The sequence below is a fragment of the Varanus komodoensis genome, unplaced genomic scaffold, assembly GCF_004798865.1.
Source record: "Varanus komodoensis strain SLA01 unplaced genomic scaffold, ASM479886v1 scaffold48, whole genome shotgun sequence".
Classification (NCBI taxonomy): domain Eukaryota; kingdom Metazoa; phylum Chordata; class Lepidosauria; order Squamata; family Varanidae; genus Varanus; species Varanus komodoensis.
Window position 1 is genome coordinate 1,402,576 of NW_025336059.1, and position 15,808 is coordinate 1,418,383.

At 52.4% G+C, this 15,808-nt stretch overlaps 1 protein-coding gene across 4 annotated transcripts in view; it reads right to left on the bottom strand.

Moving 5' to 3' along the window:
- AGRN (agrin) overlaps positions 1–13,676 on the bottom strand; it is a 179,150-nt gene extending 165,474 nt beyond the window's left edge. For all 4 annotated transcript variants that reach the window (XM_044445431.1, XM_044445432.1, XM_044445430.1 and 1 more), the window contains exons 1-2: positions 13,357–13,676; positions 2,349–2,610 (exon numbers count right to left, since the gene is read on the bottom strand). In XM_044445431.1, coding sequence (XP_044301366.1) covers positions 2,349–2,610; positions 13,357–13,551 — 457 coding nt within the window. In that variant the 5' untranslated portion in view covers positions 13,552–13,676. The remainder of the gene's footprint in view (positions 1–2,348; positions 2,611–13,356) is intronic.
- Positions 13,677–15,808: the final 2,132 nt, after the last annotated feature.

The window sequence follows — 15,808 nt, forward strand, 5'->3', positions numbered from 1 at the left end:
CCTCCTCCTCCCTGGGGTTAATCTCACAGCAGCCCTGTGAGGTAGGTTGGGCAGAGCATCAGTGAGCCACCCAGCAAGTTTCATGTGGACTAGAATCCGTCTCCCCTGAGTCTACTCACTGCACCTCACTAGCTCTGTGCCAATGTTCCCCACACTTCTAATACATTAAGAATCATGCTCCCGTAATGACTTCATTCAGATGATCATATCTTCATATACTGAGTATAAACTTTGGGTTCTTGCCTGCTGCTAGTTTCCCCCATTCCGTGCTGTAATTATCTGCAGAAGTCATCACCAACAGCATCCAGGTTTGGATGAGAAACCAGGAGGATCCGGGTGAAAATGAGCTGGAATCTAAGGCCCCACCCTGAAGTTGCTTTTCTTTCCTGACATGGTGTGGAATCCCATCCCCAAAACAGGTCCACCACCTTGGAGCCTATAAATGTCAAACAGAGCTGCAATGGACGAGGACCAGACACGGGTGTCACCGGTCTGCCCTGCCTTCACGCGTGCCGGAGGCGAGGGCTTTCGGGGCTCTTCCAGGACGAAGCGATCAAGCTCCTACTGAACTGTCTTCCAGACAGAAAACGAAAGTGTTTCAGACTGGCTGAAGGAACTGTTCAGGCAATTTTCTAGAGATACAGTTTCCGTTCCTGATAGGTATGGATTAGGAGAAAGGATGTTTTTCTGAAAGACCATGTAAGACAGTCCTATGTTTCTGTATTGAGAGATGGAAAATTGGGTGTAGTTGGGGGGGGGGATACATTCATAAAATACGTAAGAACAGGTTATGTAAGGCATTGCCAGTATTGTGAATTGCATCTGCTATAGTAGTAGTATGCTACACTGTATTTCTACGCTGGCCTCAAGGATACATTTTCTTGTGGCTTGAAACAAAAAGAAAACAGAACTTGACCAGCCAAAATAAACGTAAAATTAGAAAGGTGGCGTTTGCTTATTTATAAAACATTTGTAGCATAAATCACCTCCAAGCATCACAGAAAAAGAGCAGTATTTCAAGCAGCGGAAGAAGGGGAAGAGGGAGAGCTCACACAACGGCTTCTGACCGGTCACGGCAAGAGCCTTCCCTGGAACGCTCAAATGAAGCCAAACTGCATTTAAGGTGCGTGTTTAAATCAAGTGCCCCCACTGGACCCTGGCCTACCTCGCAGGACTGTGCGGGTCCCGCAGCTCCCAAAGCAACAGACTGGCAACAACACTACAACATCGAAGGGTGCAGGCGCCGTGAGCCGCCATCTTTGGAGGTTCGTGGTCACCTAATGCAGAGCTGGAGAGGCACACAAGGACTCTCGACCTGCCTCTGCCTCTGGCAGGCTTCTCCCCAGCCCATCTGGAGATGGGGGAAGGAAAGCAAAGCTCCTGTCCGGTTTCCCAGGGGGACCTCCCTGGCCCCCAGTGCATCCCCCCCCCCCCGCGCCTTTCCCTCTCTCCAGGGCTGCTTTTCCAATCCTGGGAGTGCAGCAAGAGCAGTTCTGCCCATCCCGGCAGTGAGAAAGTGGGGGGTGAGCTGGAGCTCCTACTCCCAACACCAAGGTAAGAGCACAATCTCCACTTTCAGATCTGGAAAATATCCAGTGGCCCTTGGATGCAGGATTGGAGTTACGGGATTATTCCCTAAAACCTTTGGACAAAGAGATGGAAGTGAACGTATTAAAAAAAGAAAAAGGAAAGAGACAATCAAGTTTGGAAATCTGAACTTATGTGCATCACAGAATGCAAACATTGCCATTTTTGGACACGCCTGCAAAACCTGATTTGTGCCCAAGCTCAGTGTTATCGCTACAGTCGGTACCATAATCAGGGCCTGCATCTATCCGCCACAAACACACCAAAGATGGCACTTGAACGCATGATAGTCTCAGCATTTAGTCTCAGACGCGTGAGAATCTCAGCATTTAAAAAAAAAAAATACACACACACACACACACACACACTCACACCCCTCTTCTAGTCCTCATGAGTATAAAGTCATGCTTGAAAGCAGGCTGATGACAGCAGGCAAATCTCTCAGAAGCCAGAAGGGGGGAGAAATGAGACTGCTAGTGATTTGGGGGTGGGAGCTGCATAGCTCCTGCCCCTCCCCATGGCTAATAAACCCAGAATAAAAATTCAGCTTACAAACAACTGCTGAATAAATGTACAAACTAAGTTGGAAAATGCATGCGTTTAGCCCCATGCAAGCAAGACTGCAGTTCTGGATTCCCTGCGAGGGCAGTTTTAACATTGCTCCTGTGTACACAGTTCCAGCGATGCGATCTCTGCCCACGGAAGGGACGGCTGTGACAGGCATGCAGAGCAAACACTGCTAAATTAAACACCAGGCCTACCTTCCACACAGTGCTCCACTTCTTCCAAATTGCGCAGGGTAATCCGCATCAGGCTTGAGTTGAGCATCAGTTCATTCTTGTGAGCGGGCCACATATAGTGTGGCGCTGGGTTGACAAAGAAAATCCGCGTGTCCCCCGTGGAAACCTGGTTGTCGCAGATCAAGGGGTCCCCAAACCCTCCAATCACCACTTTATTTCCACCGTCCAAGAGGTTCTCGTGGGTCACGACCTCTTTGCCTTTCAAATACCTCCAGACTCTCACCTAGAGAAAAGAAGCAAAGAGGACATCATTACGAAAGACTCCGCACAGACTTGCAGCGCTCAAGACGCAGGGGAAGGGCAGTGGAATGGGCTTGTCTTTATCATCGATCGGGCAGGCAGCTTATAAAAATGCTTCCCCAAAGGTTAATTTCATTAGCTTTCCTGCAAGAAGCCATAAAACCGTGCAGTCGGAAAGATGAAGCAACCTGGAAATTCTGTCACTGGCATTCACGCGGCCCTTTGTTCGTTCCTCCCGGCCCACACACGAGCCCACCGTCCAGACCTGTTGCACAGCCACCCCCCTTGCCTAGAAACAGAGTTATTAAAACAACGTCCCAGACATGAATGAGATTGATCGATGGCTCATAAACAAACCATGAAACTACAGAGCAACTTTAACACCAGTGCTGGACGGAGACAGTGAAGCTGTGAGCGCTAGTCCCCACTGGGCCACGCGGCTCTTTGGGCCAGCCAAAGCCTCCAGCTTTAAGGGCAGTCTGCCTTGGAGCATCAGGTAGACTGGGGAGAAACAGTGCAAAAGGTCCTTGTGTGTTCTTGCTTGCTTTCAGGCTTCCCGGAGGTACGTGGCTGGCCACTGTAGGAAGCAGGATGCCCCTCTTATGAAACCCAGCAAAGCCAGAGTTTATTGCCGTTTTGATATGCATTCCTTCCTCGCTCCTCCCACAAGCTGCCTGGACATAGACTGCAAGCTCCTTGGAGCAGAGACCTCTATTTCACCCCCACCCACAAGCATCACTCTGCTAAATGCCATGAACATACGCAGCAAAATAGCTGGAGCTGCAGAGGTGAGCGGCAGCCCATCCAGGCCTCATCCATCAGCTTGAGGAACAGCATCATGGCGAGAGGAAATGCCCCATCCGCCAGGCTGAGAAGGGACCGGCAAGGAAACTTGCCCCCTCTCCCAGGATGAAGACGCACAAAGATTTTGCAACTGAGAATTAGGGGATGCGTTTGCGCTTTCCCCCTCTTCTCTCCCACCGTCTTTTCCTCTTGTGCTGTGCCTTTTCGATCAGGCATGAGGCCTTGATCTGTGGCATCCACTCTTGGAGCCTCCTGCTTTGCTCCGGCTTGAATGCTTTCAGGAAATGAAATCCCAGCCCCACTGAGACCCATGCCACAGGTAAGAAAAAGGATCGCTCCAGTGCATCACACACCAGCGCAATGCCTTGGGGTTGCTTGACCCTCAGCGACGGAGAAAAGCGACGGGTGACTCTCAACAGACAAGCAGAGGCGCACCTCTTGACCCAGCAGCAGAATCAGATCTATGGGACCTTTTGTTCCTAGCCGGGCTCATCCTGAGCCCTTGCCACTAGGACCCACTGCCACCCAGCATTCCTCGTTCTCCATGAATGCCTCTGTGATTCCGGGAGAACGGGTGACGCACAAGCCACGGTTACACTGCTAAGCAGAGCAAGAAAGAGGATTCAAAACACCGTGGGTGTGGAAGTAGCCCAGGCACATCCAGAAAGGAAGGAGGGGGGGCACAGATGCTCAATAGGAGGCCAAAGAGGAGCAGAAACAAGAGAAAGTCACAGAGTGACCTTGCACAGCCAAAGAAAGGGACTCCCATCCATCAGAGAGATAAAAGCTGCAAAGCGCAACCTTGACCACATGGCCGGGGAAGTGACAGCGTGCTCAGCTCAGCCGGCACTGCGATGTTTCTCGCACTGCAGAAACCATGGCGGGAGGCGCAGTCGGAAGGCTGTGTCGCCATCCCGCCTGTCCCGACAGAAGCGGGGGCCCTGAAGTCTAGGCGGCTGCATGGGCCCGTCGTCTCCACCTGAAGCAAGCGAGTCGTGGCAGAACGTTCGGGACCAAGCCGCCCTGCGCACTTTGCGCTGCGACGTATTAGAAGACGACGTGCGTATTTTCATTCCTCCACGCAGTTACTGCGAGGACTGCAGCTAGCCTAAGGGATCCCTAAGGAAGTGAGGGGCCAGCAAGCGGCTTTCGCCTTTCCCTGCTCTGATGGGGAGCACCAGGAAAAGGGCTTTGTGGGCATGTCTGTTCGGCACCGGGAATTCCGGGAAGTCTCTGCTGAGCGCTGTTGGAAACAGGATGCTGGGGTAGGCGAGTCCTGAGCACAGATCTGGCAGGGCTGTTCTGATACCATAAACAGGAAAACCAAGTTGGGGAGCGGGTGGGTGTCAAAGTGGATCTCCTTCCCTTTGCCGGCTATCAAAAAATAAATAAAAACAAGGAAACGCCAAGCGTTTGCAAAATGAGGAAAGGAGCTGGGCTTCCGGTTCGGAGGAACACGCCAGCTACCCTTTTCAAAAATCTAAAATCATGCTAATGTCCCAGTGCGCCCACTGCAGCACTCTGCAGGGGCAACTGGAAGCATTTCCTCTTGAGGAAGGACTTCCCAAGGAACCGCTGCAGACAGAACAGAAGCTCTGCCTCCCGCCCACCATTTGCAGAATCCCCCTCCCCACAGTTCACCCTGGCAAAGGTCCATGGCTCTCTGCACATGAAGACCCGAGGCAAGACAGCAGGGCACAGAAAGGAAAAACATTCATGCGCACACACCCTGAAGCTCAGGCTAAAAGGGGCCATCCAAAGGTGCAGCGCTAGATCACGCAGCTCATTCGCAGCAGGCACCGTGCCAGCGTAAACGGTGCCAAGGGAGGTACAAAAACCCTCGGCACCAGCTGTTTGCCAAGCTGTGCCCTACAGGTACAGTTTACCCCAGATTCAAGTTGAGACGGGGGGGGGGACCCACATGGAGCCCCACCTGCTCCCTTTGCAGCAGAGCTTAGCAGCAGAAGAGGTGGAATTGGAGCTGGGCCGTTCGCTCAGCAGAGCGGAGCAAAGCTTCGCCATCCCGCCCCGCTTCCTTCCAGGAAATAAACAGCCGGAGAGCTGCAGGACTTGGGGGGGGGGTATTTTGCACATGTTCGCACACCCCACCAACACCCCCTCCGCTACACCATTCTTTGGAATCAGTGAAGGGCAGCGGTTAGAGTTTCGTGCTGGGACTCAAAAGGATTTGGATTCTAGTCCCCACTTAGCCGCAAAGCTCGCTGGGTGGTTTTGGGCCAGTCACCAATTCTTGGCCTCACCTACCTTGCAAGGTTGTTGTGAAGAAGCAACAGAGAGGAGGACCGTGTGAGCTGCCCTGGTGCTCTCCAGCTGTTTTTGATAGCACCCAGAATTCCTTACAGTGGGCCATGATGGCTGAGGCTGATGGGACTTGACACACATTTGGGGGGCGTCAGGAGGCTACTCCAGAAACTGAAGTAGGTGACCAGGCCACCAGCATTTCAGACAGAGAGCTTCCCCAACCCTGCCTGGAGGTGCCGGGTCTTGACTCCATGTGCCAAGCACCCTCTAGCCACAGCCCGTTCCCTCTAAGGCACATGTCCACACACACACACACACACACTAAGTAATATTATGTGTTTGGTACAGATCAATATCCAGGGTGGCTTTGGTTTAAGTCCACATCCAGCCACATATCAGGCACACACAATCACTTGCTTTCAGCCCCATCAACCTCACAGGGTTGTCTTTATTCAAGCATTTATCATAATCTTAGGCAGCCCTTTTCCTCTGCCAGGCACCCAAAGTAGCTTCATAATCCTCCTCTTCTCCAGTGGATCTGCACAACAACCCTGCAAAGTAGGCTAGGCTGAGAGCCAATAGCTCAAAGTCACCTGACAAACTTTGTGGCTCAGAGGGGACTAGAACCTGGATCCCTTAAGTCCTAGTCTAACACTTTAGCAACGACGCCGTAGTGGGCGAGGCGGAGAGGGGTGCTTTTTTGGTTAGAGGATAAACACAGGAGGCAAGAATGACAACTGCGCCTCCCTGACATTTTGGAAAAACTGGATTTTTAAATGCAATTTCATCATTAATCTCAGGCTGGCTGTCGGCTGAACCAAACCTAAAGTCTTGACACCACCCCTTCTGGTAAGTGCTTAATGCCAGCAAGTCATCTTTGCTCTTGTTTAGCATGAGCCTGTTTCCACTATCAGCAAGGCGAAGAAGAGGCGGGCGGCTCTTTCAATGCCTCATTTGCTGGCATGGGATGGGAAGATCAAGGATCACTCAAAGACGCTGAACTCATCAAGGACAATCAAGGCTCCTTCCCACATGAGTCATCAGGGCATGTGCAGAATTTTTCAGAGGACTGCGGGAGAAGAGCCAGAAGGGGATCCAGCCGCAGGGTGATGGCCCCTTTACTCGAAGATCCTGCCAGTGACAGAAGTGTGTCGGAGACAGATCTTACGGGAAGCGAGAGCAAACGAGGCTGACCAAAAACACGTGCCTGTGATGTGCCCGGGAAGAAACGCAAGCTCAAAGATGACCAGTATTCTTGTACCTTAAGAGACTCATCTTCCGCCCACCTGCCTTGAGTGGGTGGCTTGTCCGCACAAGCACAGCCCTGCACGACTTGGAAGCTCACATCCAACCGCCCAAGCAGAGGCTGGCCTGCATAATGGGCAGAGGGGCGTGTTTATCCAGTATTCCTGCAGCTCACACCTGACTCACAAGGAGCGAGCAATGAACACAGATCACTAGAACAGCACCACGGACACCCTCCAGGTTGTCACTGCTTAGCCAGTCTGTCCAAGGGAGTCAGGACCGGCCCGTCTCCATCTCAGGCTTCTCTCCACATCCTTTCCTCGACTGCCATTTCCGCTGTCAGGGAAATTAATGGCTGGAAGCGAACTGCGGCTATGTAGGGAACATTCACTCTCATTTCTTTGAGGGGATCATTTCCAAATTGGGGGGGGGGTCCTTGTCTGCCTTCATGGGTAGCAGCTATCCATTGTTCTTAATAGACCAAGGTCCTTCTGTCCCCCAGTTGCTTTGTGGTTCCCAGACCCGTAGTGCCAAATTAGGAGGCAAATAAAGCACAGCTTCCTTGAGCTCCACTCTCATGGTGGAAAGGCAGAATATAATTGAACAAACGCATATTCCATCTGAGAACCAGTGTGACTTTGTGGCTTGTTTGATTGATTGATTGATTGATTGATTGATGGTTTCAGGCTCCACCTCACCATGGCGCTCTTAGAGCACCTTTAGGCCAGTCGCTGACTCTCAGCCTCACAAGATTGAGGCGAGGATTAAACACAGACGGGGACCAGGTTGAGAAGAGGATAAAACCAAGAAGGGACCAAGTTGTATGCCAACTTAGATTTCTTGCAGGGTGGTGGTGGGGTGGATGGGACAGGATATAAACCCTAACAAATAATAATAAATTTTCTGCAGGAAGCAAACACAGAAGTGATAGTGAAAAAACCATACAATAACAATGCCTAGATGCCAGTAAAATTCAGTGAATGAATCAAGGCACGACAGGATATAAACCGCACCAGGAAGCGCCTCTAATCCTTTCAACTGGAGATGCCAGGTATTGTACCTGGGACCTTCCAAAATCTTAACTTTATAATCCTTTCATCCCTCTGTATCTACGGTTTTAACAGCCTAGCTCTGCAGAATGTGCTTTAAAAGGACTCCCGAAACAAGAATGGTGATTGTATTATCCTCTTAGTCGTAAAATCAGAGTGACGGAAGGGTGGATGTTCTCCACTGCTATATGCTTATGAGGAGAATTATGGAATCAGCGAGACAGACACCCTCCCTGAGTAAATGAGACCGAGGTGATGACATCCCATGACGCCCCAGGTCCACCTCACAAGCACCAAGGTTTATTCAAGTCTTTCCTTTCTGAATATGCCAGTTATAAACAGAACCTCCACTTCAGTTGCTGAATAAGCTGAAGTGTTGATACGGATTGCTTCTAAAGATTCCATGAAACTTTATGGCTGGGGGTGGGGGAGTATTCCATGGATTGAGGACAAGTTTGTGGCTTTAAGCTCTCTCTCGCTCCTGTGCCCACAGTGGGAACATCCACATTGCCTGTTCCAATTCTGCCAAACCAACATTTGGCATCCCATCACGCTTATCCCACTCAGCACGGTGTTGTGGGTCTCCCGTGTCACCTTGCAGCGCAGCGGGTGCTGCACTGATGCGAGAACAATAAAGAGCTCAGTGACCAACACTAACCCGTTGAGCTCAGGAACATCCCACGAAGCTGAACGGTGGGAGACTCAGGAAAAAGGAAGACCCTCTTCCATAGCCCAGAGTGAACTAAGGCATTTGGCTAGCGTGAGGGGTGCTGATGGGCACCAAATTGGAAAGCTGGACAAATTTCTGGAGGAGAAGGCTCTTGGTGGTTATTCTATTTGATGGCCACATGGTACCACCGGGTTCGGGGTCAGTCCACCTAGGGGAGCAGGGTGGAACAGCCCGCTTCTGGGTTTTCCACGGACAGATGTCTGGTCACTGTGTGCTCAGAATGCTGGTCTAATGGCGTGATCTGTGCATGCTTGCACATATTGAATCCCTTTTTGGGCTTCAGCTTTCACAGACTCCTACCACAAAAGCTTATGATCTCGATTATTCAACCACGAGAAGGTGCCACGAGATGGTTCCTTTTTCTGCCACAAGGCATAAAGCAGCTACCACCGAGGAAACGATAGCATTCGAAAAAGGAGTCCCGAGCCTAATCCCATCTCTGCTGGAGGGCAGGATTCATCTGTTTCAGTTCCAGAACAGCCAGTGCAGCACTTGTTTCTGTGGAATCCCAAGGGATTTGTGTGGGTAACAAGCACACGACCTTCCAGGAGTAGTAAGACTTTCTTCAAGACCAAACATGAACAACTGGAGAACCACGTAACGTGCGGAGAGGAAGACATTTGCCCGTTCCGCACTGAGGTTACAGCAAAAGGAGATTTGACAGTCAGAAGCCTAGAAATGTGACTGTTCCGACACATCTGATGGCAACACACAGATTCGTCGTCACCCCTTCTTTTTCTTCTATCAAAGGTTTCCTCCTGCTGTTAGTATTCACATTGGAAACCTATGGGGCGGAGACCTGGTTGACAATCCAGCACTCTCCAGCTGTTTGGGACTACAACCCCCCATAAGCCACAGCCAGCATGGCCAATGAACAGAGATTATAGGGTTCCCAAAACTAAATATCTGAGGGATACCAAATTGCTCACCTCTGCTCTTCGTGCATTATAATTTTCTTTAAAATTCACCACCAACTTGGAAAGAGGAGTTGTTTTTTAAAATCATGCAGGTTTAGCAGAAGAATAGAAAAATTGATAAACAGAGATTTACAACAGACGGAGGTTGAGAAAGATTAACCAAAAATGCTTAGGGGAACATGTCTGGAGTTAAGTTTTCGACAACAGACACTCTTCCAACTGGTGGCTTTGAAACTTTTCCAACCAGAAATTGTATGGCGACTTGCACCACTGCAGATGTTTGGGATTGGGTTCCCTTAACAGCAGCTTTCGGAAGACGCTCCCTTTTAGGGGTTAGCCTGCCTCTTAGAAAGGTTACTTGCTGTCTAAAAATACATAATTATGTGCTGAAGTTTTTAAAGTTTCCCCAATGAAAAACATGTGTTCTTGCCTTAAAAAGGGAACTTGTGCAGCTTTAGAAGAAAGGTTTACAAAAAGGAGAAGCAGTACCTATACTCAAAGCAGGAACAGATTGCTTCCAGTGATTCTCCAATTGGGTTTGCACTGAACTGAGATGAAAGCGATTTGAGGGAAGTTGGCAGCTAGTTGGAAGGCATGACAAAAAATGACAAGGAAGTACAAAGAAGGGACAGCAATATTCACCCTCTCAAATCAACCCACTGTAAAATCGAGTCTATTTATTTTGCAAAACGATTCAAGCAGAAGTAAAGTGACAAAATCTTGGGAAACCTCACCAGAGAAAGGTGGAAATGGACTGCCAAGCCTTCTCATGGCAGTTAAACGGGGAAGAACAAGGTAACAAAGGAGCATCAGAAACTGTTTTCTCTTGAGCCACACCAATGGTCCCTGCAGCCCTGGCAGTGGCTTTCCGGGGTCCCAGGCAGCCCCTTTCCCGGCCCTGCTGGGACAGTCCAGCGCTCCAATCCGGGAGCTTCTCCATGCCCTGCTAAATTATGGCTCTTCTGAAGCGGCAACCACAGCAATGATTCTCCAGCAGTGTGTCCTGAGAAATAACTGAACAAAAGCCCCTGAAAGCCTCAACTCAGGGGAGAAGGATGCAGAAAGGACGGGGAATATGTAGTTACTACGCTCATCATTCTTAACTGGAAGCCATGCTGGCTGGGGCTAATGGGAGCTGATGTGAAAAAAGCCAGGTTTAGACAGCACTGAGCCAGTGAACCAATGATCTGCCTTGCTCCAGAGGCAGCTTCTTGAGTTTAAGACTGCTCCCCTAAGCGGGTGGGCTTAAATCGCCCTTCTCCAACCCGGCTTGCCCTCTGCGTGTGCTGGATTACAACTCCCAGCATTCTAGCCACAGCTGGCTGGGGGTGTTGGGGCTTGTGGCTGCACAGTTCTGGAAGGCACCAGGTTGGAGGAGGAGGGCCGATACGATCCAATTTGGCGAGGCACCAGGGGTGAAGCTGGCAGTAGAGAAGGGCCTCAGATGGTGCGGTCAGTTGCCGGGAAGAGGGCAGGGACGGCCCTCCGGCCATGGCAAGCGCCTCCCATTAGTCCTTCCTGCAGTGCAGCATCACCTGAAGGAGCAGGCGGAGCCCACCTCTTGCTGTAGGGCTGCGATGCCTGGCATGATAGGAGGGGGCCCACTTTTATCCCAGACCTGTAGCAAAAAGGGCATGGCCACCAACAAACACCAACAAACATGGCCACCAACAAACAAACAAAAAGCAAACACGCTGGACAAACAGCCCAACATGGTCAAGCCACCTTCTTAAACGTGCTTAGCATGTTCAAAGACCCATGTTGTCTGGAGGCTGAATCCCGCCTGGACCCCCAACAGACATCCAAGCGCCAGAGTTGCCTCCAAGTGGAACTGGACTGGACTGAGTGCAAGCAGGCCAACTTGCCTAGTCTGTGAATACTGGGGGTGGCCTTGTGTGTGTGTCACAGGAGGAGAATGGGAGGGCTCTGGCTGCAGGGACTCACAGCCACAGGAGCCCCGTGCAGGCATTCAGACATGCACACCTGCTCTCCACCCCGTGCTCACTGGGCCCGTTCCTCTGCCGCTCGGCTCCGCCAGCTTGCTTCCCTGCGCAATTCAGAACCGGGACTGAGCGACGTTCTGAAATATGCAGGGGCGACAGAGGGACGAGGTCGGCAAGCGCGAGGCCACTCTCTCCATAACTGCAAGAACTGGGAGGTGCCCGAATGGGGCTTTAAGAGGGGATCAGGGAGGCAAACCTGGAAATGATCGCAAGGAGGAGTTTTGCCATAGAAGGCCATTTTTTAAAAAAAGCCCACAAAAAGACAAGTGCAAATGAATGAACCGACAAACAAGGCCCGCGACTTCTCTGGCCCTGATCGACATCGCTGGGCCATTAGACACAACAACTTAAAGGAACCTCCAAGGGACATCGCCCGATTCCACCCCACACGCCTCCTGCTCAAGGGGGGGGGTCACACGGCCCCCCCTTGCATGACCTGCAGCTTTGCTTCCCACTAGAGGACTCTCACCCGCTGCTGCTCGGAACCAAGCCCTGGCCTAGACGGGCTTCACCTGCTCCCTCAAGCGGCTCACAGGTGCCCCGGCCAGGCCTGCCGTCTCCAGGGAGCGGGGTAAAACATCCCTGCCGGAATGCACAGAGAGGGGACCGTCCCAGACACAGGCCAATGCGACACAAGCTTGCTTCCTGCCAGCTAAGCTGCCCGTAGTATTGCAAGGTGGGGGGGGGGGGCGCTGGGGATGTGCCCCCACTGATTTCTATGGAAAAGCGTGTTTAAGACCACTGCCTCTTTTCATTCTGAGGGCTACTCTGAAGTAAAGAGGTGGGTGGCCGACAACGAATGGCGCTATTTCCCCATTTCGACCAGCAACACTCTATGTGCTGACTCCCAGAAGTACGAAGAAAACATAACCCTGCACAAGAGAAAATAATGTCACACTCCCAAAGAAACTTCTATATCTGAGTGTCTAGTTATGACTACTTCAAATAAAAAATGTTTTTACCATTAACTTCTTAATATCTGTTTTCCAGGAGCAGGGCTTGTTTGATTGATGTTCAATTCATGTGAAAGACAAGAGCAGCTTTTAGCACGAGCAACAGTTGTGAAAGTGAGGGGGTAACACTCCTCCTTTTCCTTTGAAAATGCTTAGTTTTCCATTAGAAAATGTCCAGTTCCCACCAAAAAAGGTGGTGAAGGGGAACACCCCCACATCTGTTTCTCGTGGGGTGCAATTTCACGGCCACGTAGTTCATTTCTAATAGCTTTGGGGCCATACCGAAGCTTAGGCCTTCTCAGAGTAGATCTATTGAAATAAAAGGTGCTCGAATGAGACTAGCTGTGGGAACAAGCCTCCGCCTGAGAGCAAGATGCTGCGACTTTGGCAGTTACATCCAGAGAAAGTCAGAAGCGAGGGAGGCTGCACAGGAGCCCACCGGGGGGGGGGGGTCTTTCCAGATTTGCTTCCCGGGGGCCATGCCCTGAAAGCCGTGTCCTTGGCGACAGGATGTACGTTTCCGAAGCCGAAGTGCAAGGTTGACCTGCGGCTTCCTCCCTGGAGGGGGGTTGCGATGGGAAGGATGGGGGGGGGGGGGGGGGGGGGCAGGAGATCAACACGTGTAAGGAGCACCGTGCACAACGGGATCAAAGCAGAAAACTTTTCGCAAACCGCCCCGCGCCCGCAGCCCTCCCGGGAGAGCCGGCCCTGCGCACGCCCAGCGACCCCCGCAGCCGGCCCGCGGACGCCCCCCGCCCGGGCTCACCTTGCAGGAGTAGGTCTGGTGCACGGGGTCCACGTTCATGATCTCCTCCACCGTCCCGGTGAGCACCACGTTGGCCGCCTCCTCCCTCGACTCCAGCTCCCGCTCCGGACAGCCCGCGCGGCCGCTGCCCAGCCAGGATGCCAGCAGGAAAACGCAGGCGAGGGGGAGCCCGGGGGGTCTCCTCGCCCACCCCATGGCGGCACAAAGGACCGGCCGCGGAGGGGGCTGCCGAAGCGGGCGGAGAGCGGCGCCGGGGGGCCAGGCACGGCGCGGCGCGGCGGCGGAGCTCGTCCAGCCAGCGGCCGATCAAGCCCGCGAACTCCGACTCGGCTGCGCCCGCGGAGCGGCCCCGGGCTGCATGGGGGCTGCGGGAGGGGAGCCGCGGGCCCTTCTGCTCCCGCTGCGGGGGGCGGGGGGCGGGCAGGGGAGAGAAAGCGGAGCGAGGGGGCGGGCGAGAGAGAGAGAGAGAGAGAGAGAGAGAGAGAGAGAGATGGAGTCCCCAGCTCTGGCGAGGCTCGGCGCTTTTCTTCCCCTGCCGCTGCTCGCTCGCTTCTCTCTCTCCCGCTTTGCCCGTGTGAGAAAAGGCTAGAGGGGGGGGGGGGGGTTTTGCATGCGATCTGAATTGCTGATAAGGAAAGGGGGAGGGGGCAGGCGAAGGGGAGGCTTGGCAAAAGGAGAGGGGGGTGAAGAGAGAGAGAGCGAGCGAGCGAGCGCCGAGCCTCCCAGCCCGCTCGCCTCCGTCGCCTTTGCGAGAGCGAGCGAGAAGCGCCGGAGCGAGGGGAGAAACGCCACCCGCAGGAAGCGCGGCTCACATCAGGTTAATGGATAATCAGGCCTCCAGACGTGATGTGACTTTTAAAGGTGCAGCTCGGAGGCGGGCGGAGGGAGCTCGGGCAGCCGTGTGCGGCAGGGCCGGGCTGCCTCTCCTCCTCTTCCTCCTCCCCCTCCCCGCCCTCTTGTCTCCTGGCGTTCCGCCGTCCTCCCTCCCGCTCGGCTAGCTAGCCCGGTGCGGCCAGGGCTGCCCCCGGAGCCCGGAGCCCAGGGCCCCAAATGCCCACGCAGGCAGTGGGGGGAAGAAGCCCTGTCTGGCTGCGGAGACGGGAAGAGCCTGGAGCAGTCTGCTTCACACGTAACCAGATCGGAGAAACCCAGGCTCAGTTCCGTACGCAGCTGATCAAGGAAGCCCAATGGTCCCCCCCCCGCCCCAGTGCTGAAATCCCTCCATTCAGAGGGGCCCACAGCGCTCCCCTGCTCCACCCCGTTGCTCTGCCCCTGCGCTTTGTGGAAGGTACTCCCAATAAGTTTGGATGTACTTCCTAAAAAGATGACAGCCCTGAAGAGCAAAGTGCAACCAAGAAGAATTAAGTGTGAAGAATTGCAAGGTTTACTGTTTGCTTTCGAGCACCATCCTATGCATGCCTGCTCACAAATTCCAGATTTTAACTATGCACTGCGTCTGAAGAAGAACTCAGTGCTTCCGTTTATCTGTCCTGCCACTCGGCTTCCCCAAGTTCTAGAATTACAGGAGGGGGAGAATTTTTCCCCTTTCATAATACTAGAATCTGGGGTAACCTCCCCACTTTTTCCTCACTATGCAAAATATCACCCAGCTGCAGCATGCAGCTTTATTTCTAAACTCAAACATCGCCATCTTTCCTCGCTGGGGAGCTGTTCGAAACCCTGCCAATTTGCACAGTGCTGTTCCAGACCACCTGCCTGCACGGTGGGCAAGGATTATCCCTCGAAAGCTGTCCAGAGTGGCAGCCATCACAACCTTCTTGCTGAAATTAATGTCATAGTTGTTTTTGTTTTTATATAACATTTTATGGAATTTGTTGTATTGTTTTTAATTGTACGTATTGTGAGCCGTCCCGAGATGGCGAGGCATATGGTGAGGGCATATAAAAGTTTAAAATAAATAAATAAATACATACTTAAAAATAGTCTAGCTAGGCACCGCTATGAAAAATCCACTCCTTTTACAAATGCTGGCATCTCCATCTCAGGGGACGAGGTGGCAATGGGTTGGAGCGCTCACTCCTTCCCTGAGAACCCGGAGAGCAGCTGCTCCTCAAACTACACAGTTTAGCGCTGAACTAAAGAGCCCAGTAGCCTCACGTACAACATGGCAGCTGCTAGCGTAGCTCACTAACAGCTCAACAAAACCTCCATGTTTAGCAGCAGCCTACCTTCAAATGCCCACTGCTAGGGAGACATCAATGGGGGCAGACTTCTGTCTCCGTGACCTTCCTGAAGTCTTCTGTTTGATATTTAAGAGTTTTACATACCCCGCCCTCAGCACATTGCCCTCGGAATGGTTTGCAAATAGTTAAACTTTTGGAGAGAAAGAACAGGCGCCAGGACTCGATCTCTCTCTCTCTCTCTCTCTCTCTCTCTCTCTCTCTCTCTCTCTCTCTCTCTCTCTCTCTCTCTCTCGGACAAATCAGGACTT